At 36.7% G+C, this 22,942-nt stretch overlaps 1 protein-coding gene across 1 annotated transcript in view; it reads left to right on the forward strand.

Moving 5' to 3' along the window:
• The first annotated feature begins 7,694 nt into the window (after positions 1–7,694).
• Positions 7,695–22,942, forward strand: part of LOC150083261 (repulsive guidance molecule A-like) — a 104,781-nt gene continuing 89,533 nt past the window's right edge. The window contains exon 1 of the mRNA XM_090377944.1: positions 7,695–7,975. Coding sequence (XP_090234070.1) covers positions 7,888–7,975 — 88 coding nt within the window. The 5' untranslated portion in view covers positions 7,695–7,887. The remainder of the gene's footprint in view (positions 7,976–22,942) is intronic.

Genomic DNA, 22,942 nt, shown 5'->3' on the forward strand with positions numbered 1-22,942 from the left:
CATTAATGTAACATACCATCGCGAAAAAGGGTTAGAAATGTAAAATTCCTGGGTGACGCACTTTCTTTGATAATCAGGTTGAATATCTTCTCATCCGATAAAACAACTGACTTTCACTGCTCGGGAGTACATTTGACTTGCTCCTTTCACCAAATTATTGGACCTTTTTCATTTTTTGTGTGAGGAGGGGCTTCTCCTTAGGTCAACGGGCTACAAGTCCATTTTTGAAGAGAAGTCTTCGGACTGTTACTGCACTTGCTACCACTCATGTATGTTCTTCCCATTCTCTTTTCGGCTCAGACGAAGAAACTTTACGGTTTATAAGCCACAAGCGCTTCAAAACGTGGTCCTGTTTTAGCATAGAGACTCGTTTGCGTCCGGTTCCTTTTTTCCTATCAGCAGAACCACTATTCTTGAATTTGGAAATATATCTACTCACTGTCTACTGATTACAAGACACTCTATAAGCAATATGACGGGAAGAACATCCTTCCTGTCGTAAAGCAACAATAGCACTCTTTCTTCATGGCATCAACTGCACGTAACTGGCCATCCCGACACAAGCAAGGAATGACTGCAACTCTTGCAGAGCGTGCTTATATAGCTGAAAGTAACAGCTGGTGCAATATTACGTCATCACCTACTCGTGTCAATCTTATCTGATGCAATATGTAAGAAATATGGCCATATACTTACGTTATTCGGACGATAATTACAATTTTAAGGGGTGATGCACTTTCTTTAAACACCAGTGTATATATGGATATACGCGGCATACCCTCTAGAATTTGATTAATAAGCACAGTATACTGTCTGCATACGTGACATTCACAGAGTATACCTTCTGCTAATTTTACGACTACAGAACTACCGTCAAGTATCCAGTCTTTAGTATTAGTATTAGCCACATAGTGCAATGAAGCCTAGGTATTAGCCATATAGTGCAAGGAAGCTTAGATATTAGTCCTATAGTGCAAGGAAATTGCAACTTCATTCATTTGTACTAATCGCTCTCAGAGCCTTATAAATTTGTCAGGCAGGGCCGGCGGAACACGATAAGCAGGGCATAGGGGCGCCAACGTCTGGGAGCATCGAAATTTTAATTATAATAATATTTAATAAAAGTATTTCAAGGGTACCAAATGTATTTGTGCTTAGGGGCCCCAAAAACCATAGGGCTGCGTCTGCAGTCAGGTCCCTTCTAAGGTGCAGTTTATCAAGCTCATATAATCGAAGTTTCCTCGTCGGTCGCCTTTTGTCAATCTCACCGTGCGAGCTGTCAACCTTTTGAAGCCTCTCAAGAAGCTCAATGTCTTCTTATATTCCAAATGCAGTCTTACAATTACCTTATACAGTGGGATTATGACCTCTCTATCTCTACAGGATATTGCTAGATAAATCATGAATAGGACACCATGGGCTCTCCCGGTCGCAGGTTTACGCTGCTTATAGAACTTTACATCTGACAGTATCGTAACTCCCTTTCTTCCTCTACTGTTTTTAATTTAACCCCACCAAGCGTATAATTTATTTTGGAGTTGCTATTCCCCAGTGTAAGACCTTGCATTTTGCTGCATTAAAACATGCAAATTTGCTGAACATTTAAAGCCTATTCAAGTCATCCTGAAGGAGCGTTGCTTGGCACTAATCATTAACGACTCTCCCAACCTTTACGTCGCCTGAAAATTTGACATCATGCCTTTTATCTCTTCGTCGATATCGTTTATGAAAATGAAAAAAACCAGGTGTCCAAAACCCTATCCTTGGGGACCCTACTTCTGACGTTCCAATCTGAAGAATATCCATTAATCACAACCCTCGCCTTCTACCCAGCAGCCATCATGAAATCCATCTTAGAATCTTTCCAGTAATCCCAACATGTGTAGGCTTATACAGTCACCTCTCATGAGGGACTGAGTCAAATTCCTTGGTAAAATCCAAATAAACTATGTTGGAATTGTTCCCTACATCCAGCTCATGAGTAACTGTGTGAAAATAGCTTACTAGGTTAGCTAAACATGATTTTCCCTTAACATAACCGTGTTGTATGTCCTTTAGAATGTCATTTTTATCTAAATGTCTCTTGCATGCTTCTCTTGTCTTTTTGAGTATCACGGTGGATAATGTTGCTCTTCTCACATAACGTATAGGAAAATATTGGACTTTATTCCCAGTGCTAGCTGAAATTGAGAAATACTTTCTGTCGGGAAAGAAAACTTTTGTGCTTTTGTCAGAGTGCAGCCCAGTTACAGGGAGTGGAGCTACAACTAATAATTTTGACAAGAACACAATCGTTACTGTATTTATCACCTCTCGTATAATTAAATCTCACACGAGCCGATTAAAGAAAGCATGAAAATACATTTTGGCTGCAAATTAGGTGATCAGAACAAGAAGTGAGCTCCTCATATATGCTATACTAATTATGCTTCGCATGTCAAAAACTAATTAAAAAAATTAACGTAAAGTATCACCAACATTCTCTGTTCTCAGGGTGCGGAGGGAATCTAACCAATCATGTCAACGACTGCTATTTTTGCATAACTCAAATTGAAGGACGGAAAGAAAAATACAGAAAAAAATTGAGTATCCGAATATCTCGTCAACCATTAGAACGGTTAGTCACAGTGAAACTTCTATCATCCTTCCTCCAGAAACCAGGTCGTTAGAAGAGGAAAACATAGATAAAACAATGGAAACAGTCCATAAGAGTTATGAATCAGAATACGATTGTCGAGGCAAAAACATGCCTCATCTTATTAACAAAAAAGTGAATTAAACGATCTTGTATGAAATTGAAATCTAAGGAACAGACAGGGTATTTTGGGATCTGGGCTGAAGAAATGGAATTTACTGTAAGAGAGATGTTTAAGTATATCCTGCATTACGTAAACAACAAACACAGCTGTCTGCATAATTTTCAATGGAAGAAGATTTGCGATGTTGCTGTAATAATGTCGGTGAGCCCTTTCACCAGAAGAAGGGGTTTTTCATCGACTCTTCGAAATTAAATCTAAAAGTTAGGCTGCTCAACAATGCAAATATACTCCGTCCATCTATACTAATCGGTCATGCTGTCTATGTGAAAGAATCATATGAGAACATGGAGCTTTCCTTAAGAAAAGTACAGTACGATAATAAATAGAAGCAGCAGCACATCTGTGGAGATTTCTAAGTGATCAGGATAATTTTAGGTCAACAATCTGGTTGTACAAAATACTGTAGATTTTTGTACGAGTAGAGACAATCAAGACAAGACAACACTATTCATTAGAAAACTAAACTTTTAGCCCCTCGCATGAACCTTGTACCCAGAAAGAAAAATATCACACAGAAGCCACTAGTGTAAAAAAAAACATATTTTTGACACTTCACATAAACTTTGGTCTAAAAAAGAATTTCGTAAACGCTATGGCCATGTCATGTCATGTGTCTAGTGCGTTTGTGGTTCCAAGGGTTCCCCCATTGCTGCTGTAATGCAACCTAAAGCCAAACCAGTCGTATGTATGGTGTAGTTTCCGCGACATGGCGTCGAGGTTCCTTGGAGTGTTGTCAACTAACCGCTTTGCTAGCGTGGGACAGCGACAAGGACTACCCTCAGCACCAGGTGGCAGGCCAAAAAAAAATTACGGAAAGAAGCGGAAGAAAGTCGAGATGTTGGAGGGAGAAAGGGGACAATAAGATGGGAAAAGAAAGTCGAGGCAATCCCATGGAAGAAGAAAGTGAAGCGAGGAGGAGTGCTGACTGTGGAAAAAGTGATTTTATCCCTCCCAGGCTGGAAAAGGTGCAGTCCTGGTCAGCAATTATACTACCGCCAAACCATGGGAGTTTGCAGAAAGTTTCCCACAGAAAGGCACCTCAAAGAGGGTGATCGAGCCCAAGTGGAGAGCTACCGTTGGGGTAGCGTCAACATGTCCATCGCCTGAAAGGAGCAGCGAATGATCCTACCCCAGGATCTAGGGTTTGTAGAGAAGATCCAGCCAGTGGAGATTTCCAGTTGTTGGGTTTTAGGAGCATCGGCGACTAAGGCCATGTTGCTCCGTCTATATTATCTATAAATTGCGTGTATTCTGAGGTCGATTTTCTGTTTGCTGGACGAAAACCCCGGGTTTCTGGGAGAAAACACCATGCCACCCTCGCCTGAGACCGACTAATTTAGATTTCCAGCGTAAGCATGAGATTGCAGACAGCGCTTAGGGCAGAGAGTCCACCATCCATATCCCACCCTGGAGACAATGCGTCCAAGGTCAACAAAAGGTCTCTCTCTCTCTCTCTCTCTCTCTCTCTCTCTCTCTCTCTCTCTCTCTCTCTCTCTCTCTGGTTTTTTTTTTTTTTTTTTTTTCATGGGTCGTGAGAAACTGAGGAACACTTAGACTGGTTATCTAGGTTGAGATTGGAGCAGTTCATAGTAAGTAAGTCCTTATAGATTTGCTGTATAGTGTCGTCAGCACCAACAAAAAATATTGCCATAATAGGGATGCCCAAGAACTATATTATCTGTCCATGTGTATCACGTCCATGAACTGCAAATCTGATCGATTTGCTTGTTTTGCTGGACCCAAGTTTCCGTGGGGGGGGGGCCTTGTTATCCACGCCGGAGACCTCCTAAACCCAGCCCGAGTAAAAAAATAGAGGGTAAAAAATGACCATAAAAGTTCCTCGCGCGATTCACTGGATTCGAACCGAGGCACCGGGGTTCGAACCCGTGAGCCACCAAATACGGAGGATGCGGAAAGGTCAGGGAATGACCACCGCATATCCCCGGAGCAATATGGCCTTAGTTGCTAATGCTCCTAAAAACCAAAATAACAACAACAACATCGAATCGAGGCCTTTTCAACCCGGTGTGGGGAAGATAGTGATTATAATCACTGTACTACCGCACAGACATCTAAAGTGATTTTATACACCCACTTCCTCTACCGCAGTACAAACGTAGATAATTCTCAACTGTAATGACAACTGATCCTTTCATTAAAACTTCTTATCTCAAATAAATAAATAATAAAACAATATTAACTTACAAAACTTGATTAACTCCAAAAGGATGAATGCCTCTTGGTCCCGCCTCAAGGGGTTGAGACCTTGAAATCACTCCCATCCATCCCAGTTGCAGGGACGTAAACCCTGCTATTGGAAGGGCCAGGCTTCTGCTATCTAGCACTTTAAGCCATCCTTCTTTTTAAATAAAACCACAAAATTTTTACCACAAAATTATTAAAATATGTGATGCAGCTTCTATCGATCCAAAAACGCCAAATGATCTTTCTAACAATGATTTCAAATCGACATAGTTAATACAATTTAGCATAAAATGTTCGAAGTTTCTACCTCACCACATGAGCATAAAAAATTTTCTACAAGCCGTAATCAGATAAAAACATATAGGTCTGACGTCCTTTTTCTGATGACAACCATCTTGACTGGCATATAAGGTGCATCTCATTTAATAATTCACTTTTCTCATATTTCAAATCTCCTCTGCTATACAGCCTTCCTTCTATAGGGCAAGACGATACACCCAATATTGTATTCTTATTATCAGTGGTTTACAGAACCAGCCTGACGTAGCCGAGTGGTCAGGAGCGAGAGTACATAACACACATTCCTTGGGTTAACTGGGGTTCAAGCCCGTGACTACTAAATACGATAAATATTTGTATTGACGATTTATTGTAAACTCTACTGACGTGGTTGTCGTGCCGGAGTATAAACAAAAAAAAATTTTTTACACTCTTCATCAGTATGTCGTCATTCATGATATGTGTATTCATTTCTGTTTACCAATCTATAGTATTCACTGAAGATCATTTACTTTAAAAGCTGCAGCTGAATATTTCAATGAGTTCCTGCAATATACTGTACTTTGTTACGAGACTATTGCTGAAGTTTTGCCAGCGTAAATTCTTGTAGTTATTAAAACAAAAATATATTTTGAAAGCAATGCCTTTCTGTGCTTTAGTCTGTTATTGATACTTGTGGCCAAATGAAATATGGTATCACATTGTTTACTGTGCTGCAAAAATAACTATGAAATATAAACGAGTAGTGCTATCCATCAATGACTAAATTAATTCTCAGAAATTAAATAAAAGTTTTAGTGGTACCAGTATGGTGAAGGAATATTTGGTGGAGAAATCTAAAATTTTGAGTATAAAAAATAAATAAATAAAATAAATAAGTTAATTTTAAAATTTTCTTCAGTACAAATCGATTATCCGCGCAAACTCATTACGGTATTCGATCTGGTCAATTCCCAATTAGTTCCCTTCAATTCCCTTCCTTCATACGTATTTCCTGAAAATTACAATCTACAGAAGTTCAAGTCCAATATCAACAAATATCTTCTTTCGTCTTCTCAACCTCCAACCCAAGCACGGTACTAAGTACTATAGGTTATAATACCTCTCGTGTTTAGGGTTCTCATAAAAAAAAAAAAAAAAGTTCAGATATGATTATATACTAAATTAAATAAGTTCCATGTTTCTAATATTAAAGCATTTCAACGATAACAAACTTGAAACCAATAACAAGCCTTGGCAAGGTGGGGAGGGGAAGAACTGTCAATTTTTAAATATGCTACATCATTTTTTAAAGTGTTTCTCTGTGTGAGAAGTGACCCGCTTGAATCGCCCTGGTCGCTGTGCTGTTGCTTCTAATAAAGTTTTATTATTATTATTAGTAGTAATAATAAAATGCTCTTTCTCTCTCTCTCTCTCTCTTGGCTCAAAGAATAACCTATTTTCAGTTATCCCAATCCTACCGACATTGTAAACTTATTCTACAGTTCAAAGGAAGAATGTTTGCGAAGGCAATTCACCACAGAATAAATCTCTAAGTTGATGAATTAATAGGGCACCTCTAGTGGAAACTATTACTGCAGCTTCAAGTTATGAAAGATCAATTGATTAATTTATGCGCGCGCATAAATGATATATGGAGAACAATCTCCTGCATTCGAAATAAAGCTATAACTGATTTAACATCCAGTTTCCCTCATTCATAAACTGTATTTAGGTCCTACAGTTCACTGTAGTAGATAATAATGATTAAAATAAAGAAAAAAAAAACATTAGACGTCTATCAACGGTGTTAGCTATGATCGCAGACAAAGCTTACGGTGTCATAAAAACTCTCGTGATGTCCTTGGAGGGTGGGTGGACTGCATGAACTCACACATTTAACCTTTCACTTTGTTCTGTGACGCCTCCTTAGTATTGTTGGCAAGCGACGGGAAAACTTTTAGATCTGCCGCAAACGCTTCGGGCCGTAAGGAAGCAGCGTCATGATCAGTTTTTCTTCTCTATTTTTTTTCTTTTTTTCATTCTTTCTTTGGTGTACACACTTGACGGTCAGTGAAAAAGCACCATCTCCAAAGCGCTGCAGGCATTCACATCAAAATTAGCGCTGTACAGCCGTTTCAAGCATTGCTTGTGGCTTCTATGTCTCCTCTTCTAGCCTTAGGTTATCACCGTCGACAGTGGCTCCCTCTCTCTCTTAACATGCAGTTCTTTCGACAGCCAATCGCACGAAGCATCTGCAAAGTCTCCAGATAAAACTAGGGAGGGAATGTACAGAAGAGAGAGGGGGGCAGAAACGAAAGTACCTGCCTATTGCGCATGCTCGCAATTCACCTCTATGGAGTGTGAGCATGCGCATTACTTGGCAAGTCTCAGAGTGGAATGAGTGTAAGAGGAAGTTGGATGTTTGGTGACGAAGTACAACATTTTCGTGTTGTTTGCTGTAATATGTGTGTGCATGTGTGCAATGTTTTTCTGTGACACGGTCACTATGGAGTAATGGCTTCTATCTTGTCTTTCTACCAGGACGCCTGGACTGCCGGCGGAGGAAGCCAGACACTACCGCAGCCCTGATAGATGGGCTGTGATGGAACCCCGGCGTGCCGGTGACAGTGTGCGGTGCATGCTCCGAATCTTGTTTCTTGTCGCCGTGCTTCTCCGTACCTCAGGTGAATGTACGTATGTTTTATTTGTGTATTTGTAATGTGCACTCATATTCGCAATGTACAGACACTCATTGGATTAACTTTATCACAATGCCGCCAAAGCTAGAGGCGTACATACAAGTATATAAATGTATATGTACCGCAGGTGAATGAACGTGCTGCAGCCGCCTGACGATCGATAGAGACCCACACAGAAATTAGCGCGCACTAAAGCGGATACACACACACACACACACACATTCGCGATGATATATTTCTTATCTCTTTGAGGTTGTTAGAATCTACGCGGAAGAAAAACATTTGATCGACATTGGATCATTGGATAAATTACTGTATAAATTTCTAAGATTGCAAGTCTCATGTAAATTTGGAGTGCGAAGCAGTAAGAGGGAATACCATTGGTAGTAATTCTGGGAGTGTCTTTACCCCCTCCCTGGCCCCCATTACACACAAAAATTCACTTCACCACAGAACAAAATTTTTGATAATGGAAAAGTTGCTTTCATTGAATAGAATAATTGCCCCCCCCCCACCCAAAAAAAAAAAAAAAACGTCCCGAAGAGATTATTTTGAGCACTTAGCATGGAAAAGATGGAACAGCTGTAAAACTGTCAATCTGAAAACTTCAGTAAAAACTGACTATTTCCGTCTGTTTATGTCTGATCTTAATGAAACAATGCGCTCATGATACCCAGACGCGAGCACTACAAAACACGAACATGTTTAGTTCCTTTGCATGTCATTCTCAAATAGATTGAATGCAAATAAATTGTTCATTCCTGAGGACAACCTGAGTTGTTGTTGTTGGGTTTAACGACACATAGGCTACTTGGGCCATATTGTGTCTGACAACCTGAGTGATATCCAAAATTCAACTTACCTTACGCAAACAGACACGACGCTTTTAATATCCAAAGTTTTATAAGTTCGAGTTATACACCATTCGTCATATCTCATCTTTGGGAGTTCAATCGTCGTTGAGTTTCCAGCTGCTGCACTGATGGCTGCCTGATCTCCTACTCATATGGCAATCACTGACAAGGCTACATGGAGAAGTGACAAAACATTACAAATAAGTAGCATGCATTATGCTTCTCATTGAAAAAGTGCTACTTATTTCCAGTGTAGTACTGATGTAATTCGTGGTGGAAACCTCATAGTTTAAGAAATGAATGGCTTGCTTAGACATTCGACTTTTTCTTAACGTTCTGTTACTGTTTGGTTGTTTATCAAAAAAAAAGTGTACACAAGTGCTGTTATACTTTAAACTAAAATTCTTTAATGTAATATACAAGAAATAGTTTAAATTGTTTTGATAAAAGTCAGGCGAAATGATGCAAGGAAGCGTACATTTTCTGCATCAGCCAAAAAAAATAAATAAATAAAAAAAATAAATAATAAATAAATAAAATAACGTAATATTCACACTATTGCCTTTCCCACAAGGTAACCATCCAATTCTGCTTTGAACTTAGCAAGACTCACCCACTTGAGAGGCAACTTATTCCATTATTAGACAATTTACTGTCCATAGAGATGACCTTCACTCTATGGACAGTAAATTGTCCATTGTTCTCTTATTCCCTGAAATCCAGTGATCTAAGTTCAAAGCGGAACTGGACGGTTACCTTGTAGGAATGGAAGTATTTTTATCAAGTTTTGAATGCATGAAAACACCATTTTTTTTCTTCTTAATTTAAAATTAAGATTTCTGAATAATCAGAATTTTCAGAAAATGTGTGTGAAGGGGGTTGTTCCAGAAAACGGAAGTTGAAAGTATAAATGAGGAAGAAGAAAAGTTAATTCTGTCAATTTTAAGTGGGACAGCAAATGGATGTTTACTAGTTGCGGAACATGTTCGGACTAGTTTGGAAGACAGAAGGGGTATTATAGAAGCCAATTCAGAAACACAGTGCCCATGGAAGTAACTATAGAAAATGCATGCAGTAGAAACGGAACATCTACGAGACAGCGAGTGGAGAGACTTTGTAAAGAGATGAATCATTAAATAACCTAACTACTGTCTTTTGAATGGAGTCTAGAAGCCTAGAGAACGGTTATGGGAAACACAGCCCAGTTGTGGGAACAATGTTCCATGGTAGAGAGGATTTGAGATTTGTACAGAGTGAGTAGCTGTTCAGAAGAAAACGCCGAGAGCAAAAGAGAAACTCCAGTTTTTTAGATGCAGAGGAAGCATTATTTGCGATGTGTTTATGCCAGGAGAGATTAGAAGTCAAGGCAATTCTAATAGACATTTGTGATCTCGTCTAGAAATGTGTGTCATCGAAGATAAGCATGGGAGCAGAAGAATCTTTTTTTGCAAGATATAAGACACGATTGAGTTTTAGAAGGATTAGAAAGATAACTAAGTTATATTTATCCCATTGGAGAATTACCTGGAGATCAGCATTTAAGAAAATGGATAGATATTCAAGAAGTTGAAGCTGTTTGTGCAGAGGAGAGTTTCTCAAACTGACAGGTGGAATGCAATGTGTTATCATCATCAAAACTATAAATAGGATTTCCAGTCAACGGAAGGTCATTAATATACAAGAGGAAAAGAGTGGGAGAAAGAACTGAACCTTGGGGAACACCAGCATTAGCGGAGAAGTTAGAAGATAGAGAACCATCTACCATCACCCGCATGGAGCGGTCAGAGAGAAAACTGGATACCAAATTACAAAAAACAGTGAGCAATCCATAAGAAGGAAGCTTTTTTAGAAAACCTCTATGCCCAAACACGATAAAAAGTCTTTGAAATATCGAAAGACAGCTGGAGTTTCACCAAACTTTTCCATTGAATTTGACTATTGATGGGTAACATAAGCCGGTATATTACCAGTGGATCGACACTTAAGGAATCCATATTGGCGATCACTAATTTGACTATTGATGGGTAACATAAGCCGGTATATTACCAGTGGATCGACACTTAAGGAATCCATATTGGCGATCACTAATTTGACTATTGATGGGTAACATAAGCCGGTATATTACCAGTGGATCGACACTGAAGGAATCCATATTGGCGATCACTAATCACATAGGTTTCAGAGTAGTTTAGGAGATGGTGGTTAATAGATTTCTCCATTACTTTAGAAAAAGTAGAAGTGCAATGGAACGATAACTAGAGGGAAAGGGATTTTTCAACCTTTTTAGGAACTGGCTGGATGTGAGCAAACTTTCAAGAACAAGGAAAAACACAAGTGGAATAATTAAGTGTAGAAAGGCGACACAGAACAGCAGCAAGTTCAGGGGCATGTGTTTTGATAAAAGCAGAGAAATACTATCAGGACTTGAAGCTTTCTTGGAATCAAGATTGTTCAAAATTCTTCTGACATCGTTTTGACGGAAGGCGGCATTGAACGAAGAGTACTGGAAATGAAAGGAGGTGTTTTACCAAGATTATCAATACAAGCGTTGGAAGAAAAGCAGGATGCTAACAAGTCGATTTTATCCTTAGCAATATAACCATCAGATTTTAATAGAGATGGATAAAAGTTGCGGTCAATAGCTTTGGGAGACCAGAATCCTCGACTACCGTTTGGACAAAAAACAAGTTTCTACTCTTAGCCTGTTGGAAATCTAGTTTGTACCGATTAATAACTGTTTTACAACCGAGCTTTGCTGTAGGCAGAAAATAAACCTGGAGATTTAGATACAAGCCAACTGCGATATGCAACATTCTTATCTTGAACAGCCTTAGTACACTTATTGGATTTACAGACATAATACATATATGGGCATATATAGGAAATTATGGGAGGCCCTAATATAATAGTTTGAGTACACTTATTGGAAACCAAGGTACAGATAGATAAAGGATGGGATTTTAAGGTGGAGTGTCCAATAAAGGATTCATTTCTATAAGAATAATTTCACTGAAACGATCTGAACAAACATTAACATCATAAGATTTAAAACAGTAATCCACCAATGAAAAGAAGAATAGAAATCTTCCAGATCATCCCATTTTGCATTCTTGTAACGCCAAACAACAAAATACTGAGAATGGCCAAACGATAAGGGCTTCATTGGAAAAGGGACCATCACCAAGTTGTGATATGAGGTGCATAGAGTACCGCTCACCTCGACTGTGTAATTGGAACGGTCGTTTGTAACAAAAAGATCAAGAGTGTTGTCTGTGTGGTTAGGACTGTCTGGTATTCTGGTAGGTAAATGAACAATCTGTCCAAGGTCAATTGCAAAAGCCTCAGCATCTCGATCACCTGGGTCCATGTTACTAGAAAACTGAGCCAACTAGAGTAGTAAACACTAAAATCACCAAGGAAATGGAGAATCAATACGGCGAGCTTCTGCATTCTGGGATTCGAGGCTTATCGATTGCGGATAAATCGTGAATTAATAACACTAAATAGATTTATGCACGATGTCGATGGCAGGAATAAAGATTAGCATTATCATGTCCATATCTTGCAGGTCTTCGTCATTGACTGGATTGGATAAGTCAGTCTACATCCAAATCTTTAGATACTCAGAGGGAAAATAAATAAAAGTAGAAATATCTTATTTTCAAAATAAACATCCGTCTTTGATAAGATCTTGGTTTTTCTTATTTCGTTCACAAGGGTGAACGACGGTGATTATCTCTCTCTACCTCTCTTTTGTTTCAATGCCATATTAAAGGCACTTTAGTAGAAACGTTTCATCCTTCAGAAGGCGATTCAATGGGGACGGTAAAAATGAATAAAAAAACACTATCCACAATATTTCTGGGAGGTAATTACATCATTTTCAATAGAAATTGATTACACAGATGTAAGAAGTAATAGCTAATTAAAGATCGAAAGGCTTGTAGCTACAATTTAATCATTACGGAAAATATGAGGTCAATTACATAACAATAGGGCCAAAATCATTTGTTGAAACTTTTCTTTTCCAGAAACATTAGAAGTTTGAAAACCAAGAAAGATGCACTTATTCAATGTGTATGCTCAAAAAAATATCCAGGGAAATGTAACTTATATCATTACTGGTTTTTCAACTTTAGAGGAGATTCAGAAGTACAGTACAAGTAATTTTCATGACTTCATTCCCCAGATTCACAGTACCTTAATGCATTCAATGGGATAACAGTTTCTTCATAACTAGAGTGTATGAAGATATTGAGGGGACTCGGGAGATATTCCATCCCAAACTGTTTACCCTTCGCTCCCTCTCTCCAGCACAGAGTAATTTTCTAAAACGATGCTAAATGTAAAATTAAGGACTGAATTCCTAAAAAAATTATGCTAAATTTGTTTTGGAATCATAATTGTTAAACTGACCAGACTTATCAAGTCTTAAATCACACCAAATTTAACTGTTAAATAGGAGGGTATATTTACTATCAACCCTTTCAAAGAAACTCTTTAAAATCACATCTTTCAACGTCCAAAGAAAAAAAAAAAAAAAAATATATATATATATATATATATATATATATATATATATATATATATAAGCTGATTAAAATAGGATATTTGCTAGCTTTCCTACTATTCTTCTTATTTATTTTTAATATATATTTTTCTTAATTTTTATCTGCCTATTTAATTTTTGGATTAATTGGATTATATATATATATATATATATATAATTATATTATGTATAATTATAATTATATATATATATATAATTATGACTTAAAATTAATATATATATATATATATATGGCGAATATATATGTGGCGAATATTTCGCCAAAACTGTTTCTGTGAAGAAATAAAGACTAACATCGAAGTAACCGCTCCCTAGGCTCCCTTCGCTGCTAGCTAAGGTGTCAGTGGGACGGACTCGGGTAATAAAATGACTTAAAATGCAATTTGAGAATTTTTTACATGTATAACTATATCGTCCTTTAAAAAAAAATAACAATAACAATTACTGCTCAAAAATTATCAAGACCTGGAAACTGATATGTAAAGATGTCCATGAGCAAATATGCCAAATTCGTTGATATTCTGACCTTAATATTTGTTGATTGTGATGACAAAAGCTAAGAAACTGTCTTCTCTTCAAAGTAATTGGCCACTTAATGAGTTTCACTGGCAATAAAATCAATTTTCGGGATTTGAAAGTCGGTAGGAAAATTTTTTGGATGTTTTTTTTTAAACGTTTTTAATTTTTTTAAATTCAATTTTACTGGTAAATAAAACTTATTACAAAAGTAATCAGGTCAAAATTTTGTTCTCTTTGAGCTATTCAAGTTCAAAGGGCATCACGGAGTGACGGACACAAGAAAATTATATAAATAACATTTCCACATCTTTTGGTTATCATTCAAATCAATAAGTATCAAGGCACTTTGTTTCCAGGTCCTCGCGGTAGCAGAGATTGGTAGAATCGGTGTCTTCCTCACAGCGAATGACAAAAGACCTCCGTTCGAAACCCGTCGATGACGTGGAGAAATTTTATGGGCCTTTTTCATAATATGGCTGAGCTAGTGTCTCAGGGAGGATAGCATTGTTTTTTCTCCCGATACTTGAGTTTTTCGTCCAGCAAACAGGCAAATCGGCCACAGAATACAGCAATTTACAAACATAATATATAGGGTTCAATATGACCTAAGTCGCTTATGCCCCCTTAAAACTGTAGGAAAAAAAAAAAAAAGGTTTTTAATACATAAGTGAAGTGTGTCGGAGGAGTTTCTTAATAAAACACTAAGAAACAAAGAGGCATTTTTTGAAACACTGCACGAAACAAAACCTAAATTAGTGGTCGTAAATTATCTTTGTATATTTAGCACATATTTTATTTTTATTTATTTTATTTTTATATATTTTATTTTTTTAATTATTGTACTATGCGATCCCCACCAGCTTTCCTGGCAACCCCAAATGTTGCAAACACCGTAGATTTACCTGCGATAAAAAAGGTTGCCGACCGCTGGAGTAGACTATGATACATGCTACAATCGTTATATCGAGGGTTGCCAACCTACAACACTAAAGCCAAAGGCGGCAGCAAAAATGGCACCCGCGAGACTTTATTTATCATCCCAAAAAAAGGCACTTAACGAAAGTCGTAAAGAAATCAGAGGAGCACAGTGCATTCCAATTTAAAATTTAAAGCAGCTTCCTAAATATACTTCAGAAATACATTTGGATCAAATATATTTTGTGTGCATCTATTTTTGCAAAATGTTTTCCTTACCTTTAACTTTGATTTCGAAATTCGACTCTGGTATTACAAACCTCAGCATTATAAAGTTATTTTTAATTTTAAAAAAAGGTAAAGTGCAGCCATTATCAACCCACTGCAGGATGGAAGCCTCCTCAACAATTCATGTTGAGGGAAATGACCATAATCTGCCACGCTGGTCCAATGCGGGTTGGCAGATCGACCGTATTCAGCAGTCAGGGGTTTGAACCCCAGTCAACTCAAAGAGCGTGTGCTACTGCACTCCCGCTCCTGACCACTCGGCTACAAAACATAGCCTCAAATCAGTGTTTCGAACATCACTGTCTGAGACTGTTATATCCACGTCCTCTCGATAGAGACATTTGTATAGAATCATAATTGTTATATGGATCCAAACAAAATCAAAAGGCACTTGAACTACACTGTAAATCACAGCCAGTAAAACAGAGTAACAAATACAAGACCTAGGTGTGAATTCTAGATAGCATATTAGCAATACTGTTGTGCGGGCTGCAAACTCCAGAACAACTCACGAGGGAACCCTATTCCCGCCGCCTGAGATCGGCTAACTATCAGCCTCGACTGAAGAGGCCTTTTAAGAATAATTCCAGTGCCCGAAGGGATTCAAACGCGGAAGAGTGAGAAGTGACGAAAGCATTATACTGTCTCGGTAGACTTTATGTGACCTAACTGTATTATTTTGGTCATGTGCCGTCAACAAAAGATAAACAAAAATAGTTTTTAAAACCTACAGAAGTTTTTATAACCTACTATTCAAATATTTATTTCGACTGATGACAACATGGTATTCCTAATATTAATTGTACCTAACATTGTAATTTAGAAATGTAATGTTAAGCGTAATTTAACCATAATGTTAGGTTGAATTAATGACTTATACCCGCAACGTGTTTTTATATAAATAAAAAGTTGCTTTTATTTCTAATCCTCTCTATGCTATTCATAAAAGTAATTATAAATAGTGTAAAACCAAAAAAAAGCTACAATATCTCCATAAACAATTCCTCTGAGCCTCAAATTTAAAATCGTGGCACGCTTTATAATTCATCAAAGAACAAGATTCTGAATTTTGTCTCTTTACTGCAGTTATTCCTTTACATTTTCGTCCTGCAGCTTTCCTCCTAAGTTCCCTCTTAGAAGCTCTTGCAACTCCTCTCTCTCTTTCCCCCTTCCTAACACAGCCAAATTCAAGGAACTTAATTTCTGGCATAGATACTTTCAATATGTCTAATTGTTACCGCGGCAGGGAGTGGTGGCGCCCTAGGTCATAACAAAAAGGGGTGGCGAAATAATGAATTTGGTATTAAAATAATAAAGAAAGTTACATACCTAACGGATGTTCAACTTTCTTTATAATTTAGGAAAAAATTGTTTATTTTTTTTTTTTAAATTCTGCTTGGAAATACCAATGCTTGACCGCTACAGTCGGATTTTACTTATTAATTAGTAAATCAACAGTGCAGTTTTTAATTTTCTAATAAAATATTTTAAATATTTAAAATTTTGTGTTACTTTACACATAACACGATACACGTTATTTTCAATGAAACAAAACAACTAACACAGAAATTTAAAATTTTGCAAATACAGTAACTTTCTTATAGGTTTATTTACTAGTGAAAAATAATTATACAGTGAAAAGGAAGGGCTTTTGCCGATTTAATGCGAAAAGGAAGAGGAGTTAGGATAGATATGGTATCTCAATTTCCCTCTAATTGCTCTAATAGATTTTGTTTATTTACTAGTGAAAAATAAAACAGAAACAGAAGCCGTAGTCAATTATTGATAGGATGTATTGAGTGGTGCTAGCTCTAGAAAACGTACCATTCAATGTATCCTTTAATTAGTAATTAGCTTCATTATCATCTTATTTTATTATTATTTTACATTATTTTATTATATATTATATGTTTAATTGTGGGGTATAACAATGAAGTCCAACTTAGGTTAACTAAATACTTTGACTTTATGGCGCTATAGGTATATTTTTACTCTGAATACCTATATTCCATATTCTAATTATACTGTATTTCATTTGTCATTTGATTCCCATGAACAAGCAGACAAAGTGCAACATGTGTCTCCGGATCAAGCCCTGCTAGTTAGCCAACTTGTGAACAAAAATACAGTTCAGCATGCAGTTAACCAAATACGCCCTGATAGTAGTGAAGGCCCTGACGGCATCCCTGGTTTTATTATTAGATTGTCCAGCGTATACATCATTGATTCGTTAGTGCATATCATTTCCAGGTGCATCTGCCAGCCATTCCTTCCAAGACAGTGGAAAACTTTCAGGATTACGCTGATTCCTAAAAAAGCTTGCAGAAATAACCATTCCGGCCATCGACCAATTGCTGTTTCGTCAATAATCACTAAAATTATTGAAAAAATCATGCTCCCATATCTTCAACATGCAATCTTCGCCAAAGCACCTGTCAATATGCATTTTGGTCCCAGAGGGCGCTCCACAACAACAAGCCTAGCTGACACCATTGTACGCATCCAAACTGCATTTCAAGACAAGGCACAATGCGACGTATTTTATTTTGACATCAAAGGTGCTTTCGACAACATAGATCTCGAAAAAGCTTTTCAAATACTAAAAAATCACTTTCTCGTTGACGCAATGATTATTTCCTATCTTCAATACAGCCTAAATCGCAGACTTCTCCTCTTCCCCACTAATACTGACGATATTCTCGTCACAACCTCAACAGGCATTCCCCAAGGAGCCGTTCTCTCCAGTACAATATTTTCAGCATCTCTTCAACCACTTCTACAAGAAAATCCAAATCTACTGGCATATGCCGATGATTTAAAATTATTTATAACCTCCAAAGCCAGTGATGATATTCGCAAAGTTATCAATGATGCGAACTCACAGATTTGTGAAATCATCAAGTACCTGAAAGATCTCAATCTGAATATAAATGCAAGCAAATCTGCTCAAACTACTTATTCCCTTCAGAAACAACCCAACCACATAGAAATAAAAATTGCAGATGTCCCAATCCCAAATGTTTACGCTCACAAAGACCTTGGAGTTGTTTTTGATAAAAATCTCTCCTTTAATGCCCACTATTTATATGTTGCTCAAAAAATTCAAAAAGCAAAATGGTTAATCAAACAAGAAACAGCAGCGATTCAAGACAGAAAAACAGTCATTAAGCATGTTCAAAGATGCATCTTTCCCATTCTGTCCTATGCTTCCGAAATCTGGTCTGGTGCTCCCCAAGTAACCGTCAAGAAATTCCTTGCCCTGGAATATTGGGTTCTTAGATGGCTCAATAGGAAGCTTCGCTTTCCCCATACAATATCGAGGCAACAGCTTTATAAAAACCTAAAAACAAAGCCTCTGCAACAGATGATCAACGAGTCTGGAGTCATGCTTCTTGCAAAGATAATCACCTCTGCATGCGATTCACCAAATTTAGGCAATATAATAGCTGCCCCCAACAGGGAAAATACAAGAAACCAGCGATTCAAATCCAGCCTCTCCAGGCTCAAACAAATGGACAGAATGTTCCCCAATGCATTTCTTCACCTCATAAATCATCACAACATTGATTGCAACAGGTTAATCAACTCTGCAGCCTACAGGAGTCAGATCTCCGATGAAATGAAGAAAAATAACCCAACCAGTAATGGCAGCTGAAAGCTAAATGCCCTGTTCTGCAATTTTTAAATTCATAACTAAATTTTCTAACCATTGTTAATATCTATATAAAACTTGCTATGTACATATACTTTATATCATTCCTTTGTATTCTTATCTGCCCCTAGCCATGTGCTGTGATGGGCTTGCTGTATTTGCAATAAATGAATATTTATTTATTTATTTATTTAAATACTGTAATATAAATTTTACTAATTTTACGATCTAATGTTTAATCGATACCTTGATGGCATTAATCTGATCTGCCATTTTTTCTAATTATCTATTTTTCTATATTTTAACACTAATTATATATATATATATATATATATTTTTTTTTTTTTTTTTTTTGCGCGGCACCTATCAGGTGTTTCCAGGCCATTACTCTGTAAAAACCAAAAGAAAAAAAATTCACTTCAAAAAGTACTCATGTAAAAATGTGTACTGTATATATTTAGGAAGTGAGAAAAGGTTAGAGCCATTAATCTAGAACCAACAATTAACGCGCAATTGATATTTCGGAGCGACAATTGTGAGGCGCAACTGCTGGAATTTTAATTACGTTGGATTTTTACTTTGTGACAGTCATCTTGGGGTGGCTTATTTATGTTTTCAAACAGTAATAACAAGTTAAAAATTTTATCCTTTAAAATCTTTTTCCTTTGTGCTACTCATCTCAATACAACAAGATGATTATTATAAATGAAATAGCTTTTACTGATAGGTTATCTTACGATACTTTTAAGTTCTCAACCTCCAATCAGTCTCAGCAGATAAGAAAATATAAATAAGCACAGAGTGTTCTGGCTATTTAAAATACACAAATGGCACGAGTATCTTTGAAAATGTATTAACCTTTTCCGGAATGTGCTTTTTGAACATATCTGTACAGGGCACAGATATGTTTTTCGCTAGTGGTGGCATCTGCGGAGTTTCTTCGTGAAATTTTCAAAATTCGTAAAAATTTAAATTTTGTACATAAATACTTTTAAATATTAATTTATTAATTTTTTCTTAGAGTAAAATTAATTAAAAAACGAAATAACATTTTTTAAAAATCGCAAAAAATAAAACTCTAAAAGAATTCGGGAAAAAAAAAATCTTTAATTCGTACTGCAAGGCCAATTAGGCGATCGACCAGAACGGCAAAAACCTAAATCAACTACTCATAAAATTGCATTAGTTAAGAAACAAGTATCAGTTTCGCCATTTTCTTCCTCAGAAACTTAAGGAGTATCAGTTACTTAAGAAATTTAAGGACTATCAGTTTAGAAACCTCATATCTCATGTACATTTCTTCCAGTACATAACTATGAAAAGTGTAGCGTAACTAACAATTAGAATGTATAATCGCTATCATTCTTTTTCGTATAAACTAAATCTCCAATTATAAATGCAGAATATTTATTATCGAAAGTTAACTGTCGCCGAAGGCATCCAATACCTTTACACTGGTCCTGATCGAAGACGTCATTTAGAAACCGCATAGAACAATCACTGGCTAATTTGCAAGTGAATAACAAGTACTTTCAAGGTTTTAAGAAAGGGAACAACATCCTAATTAACGATTTGTTCTTGAAGTGCGCTGTAACTTGCAAGGTACTTTAATCTTCAATCTTTTCCAGAACTTTTACAAAAATGGAATGCGATCGGTTTACAAGCAGATTTACCTGTCACGCAAGAATACAGTAATATATATGAAGTGTCACGTATCACGCGAGTCAAACAATGAAGTATCATGAGTCACACCACTGTTAGGTAGAAGCCAAAATCTAGTAGAGAAAAGCTTTTTTTTTTATTCTTCTTCTTATTATTATTAAATTCATTTCAGTGTGCAGGAATTTCAATCTGCAATAATAGTCATTCACTAAATAGTAATGACGGTAAATTCTGTACAATAATAACTGAAACCAACAGGATGGTGTATCATTCTATGGTGCAAGGGATGCAGCCATACCAGGGTCCTGAACTCAAGGAATGGGGGGGGCGATCCGAGGAAAGAAGATATGAAAATTAGTTACATAAAAAAAATATAAAAACTTTACAGGACACCAAGACGTGATGATACACCACCGTTCAAATCCTAACATTAATATTTATAATGCTACTGTAATATTCTTTTATTTTATTTTAGAACTAAAGCATTAAAATAACATAGTATCCGAGAGACTCTCTTGTTACCGAGAAGAAGAGAGAGTGGGGATCAAATATACTGTACGGTAAACCGGACTCATTATGTCCGAATCAGTCAATTGTGTGTTGTCATTCTTTATCACCTGTCGCGAAATTCATTGGTAGCACATATAGTTCCGATCTGTTAAACTTTGCGCAGGCGCGGTTCTTTTTTTTTTTTTTTTTTTTTGTTACTGTTTATAAATATGAAGCAAATAAACTAGAAAAAAATATTCAACTTGAAAGTTAAGCTGAATACTGTAAATAACTAAGCCTTATTGTTGCCCAGTGAATGATTAGATTTAACTTGGAATTTATTAAACTTTTCTGATCATGGAGCATTTAATAACGTGTAAATATACTTATGTTTCCTTATCAACTGACAATAAGAATACGGTAAACTTCAATTTAGTGGACTGTATTAGGGCAGCGCCTATCCAATTAACTCGAAACATACATTTGCCGAATTTGCTAGAATGTTATGAAAACGTGCTGTATGAAACAATTATTAGCAAATGTAATCTGTATTTTTACTGCATTTACCAACTGTGTGAAGTAAAATAAATTCATCTATTGCCACGTCGTAGCGGTTTAATTCTGAAGTTTATTCAAGAGTGGGGAGCTCTCGAATACCCTCAATGTAGGTTCAGGGTGATAGAAAGTGATGATGAGGTAAATCATGACACTTTTGCACTCCCTACAATGTTAATCTTGTAAATGGTGCAGGACAGATGAGCGGCAGTTTTTTCATAATAGCAGGAACTGTAAACACGACTTAAACACAGCATTTTAACAAGTTACCTCAATAGTCATTTAAAGCAAACAAAAATGCTTCAAACAGTATTTCCCTTTTTCTACCTGATTATCTAATGCTATATTGATAAATGAAAGCAAGGCCAGCCTCCTTACTAGCTGTGATTTAAATTAGACGTATTTTTAATTAAAACGTTTTAATTGGTGGTAAATACCATTACACTGAGGTGGTTCGTCGCTGGGTCTCATACGGAAGAAAAGCTTGGGTCAGTGGACGTGTGTCAGTTATCTCTGATTTCCGATAAACTGCGGTCCGTTAAATCGTCTGTCTGTTGTATTGGTTTTCTAAAGCGCGTGTTCTCTAAAGTAAGAGATTTGTGAAATGCAGCCTGTGAGCTCAATGTTCAGAGTCCTGTCACATTCACTGTTTCTTTAAGAGCCCTATAAAAGTGCAAAGCGACAAAATTTGCCACTTCAAAGCAACTTCAGAGCTGCAGGAAGCTACAGTTTGTTAACAGGAATCAGATTACAAATGTATCTTTACACTAAGGAATGTTTTAATTAAAATAATAAATAAGCGGGCAGCCTCCTTGATAGATGATGGCCATCACTTGCTGCCCACTTGGAAAAGTCATAGGTCAAATCCAACCTATGATATGAGAAACCTATTAAGACCTTTTTCAATCGGATGAGGAAGGATGGAGTGAGGTAGCCGATCACAGACGGAGGTGAGAGATTTTTTCCGGGATTTTCTCCAGACAGGACATATGATTGACTGACGGCTGCTTTGCCTTGGTGCCAATTCAAAATACTGTAACAGCAATCTTAATAATAAATAAATATCAGGTTATTGGTCATCCGGCTCACAAATACAAATACACTCTTGCTGAGCAAGAGAAGACCCTTCCTGTATGGCACATGGCCAGAGGGGCCTGTATAGATATAATATATACAAGATAGATATATACACGTAGATAGAATTAAACAACAAATTTATGCAGTACATAGTATTACACAAAAATAATAATATGCACAATATTTTACTGAATATTATTACCAAAAGGGCAGATAGGATGCTCAACATGCTACACATCAGTTAGATAAAATACCCAAGAGAACATCAAACATAATTTTCACATGGTAATCCACGTTTTGTAGAAATATGAAAATATCAATATCATATCTGTTTATATATATATATATATATATATATAGCACAATAGAAAGGGCAT

Source organism: Mastigoproctus giganteus, chromosome 7, assembly GCF_048544385.1.
Source record: "Mastigoproctus giganteus isolate SK-2022 chromosome 7, ASM4854438v1, whole genome shotgun sequence".
Classification (NCBI taxonomy): Eukaryota; Metazoa; Arthropoda; class Arachnida; order Uropygi; family Thelyphonidae; genus Mastigoproctus; species Mastigoproctus giganteus.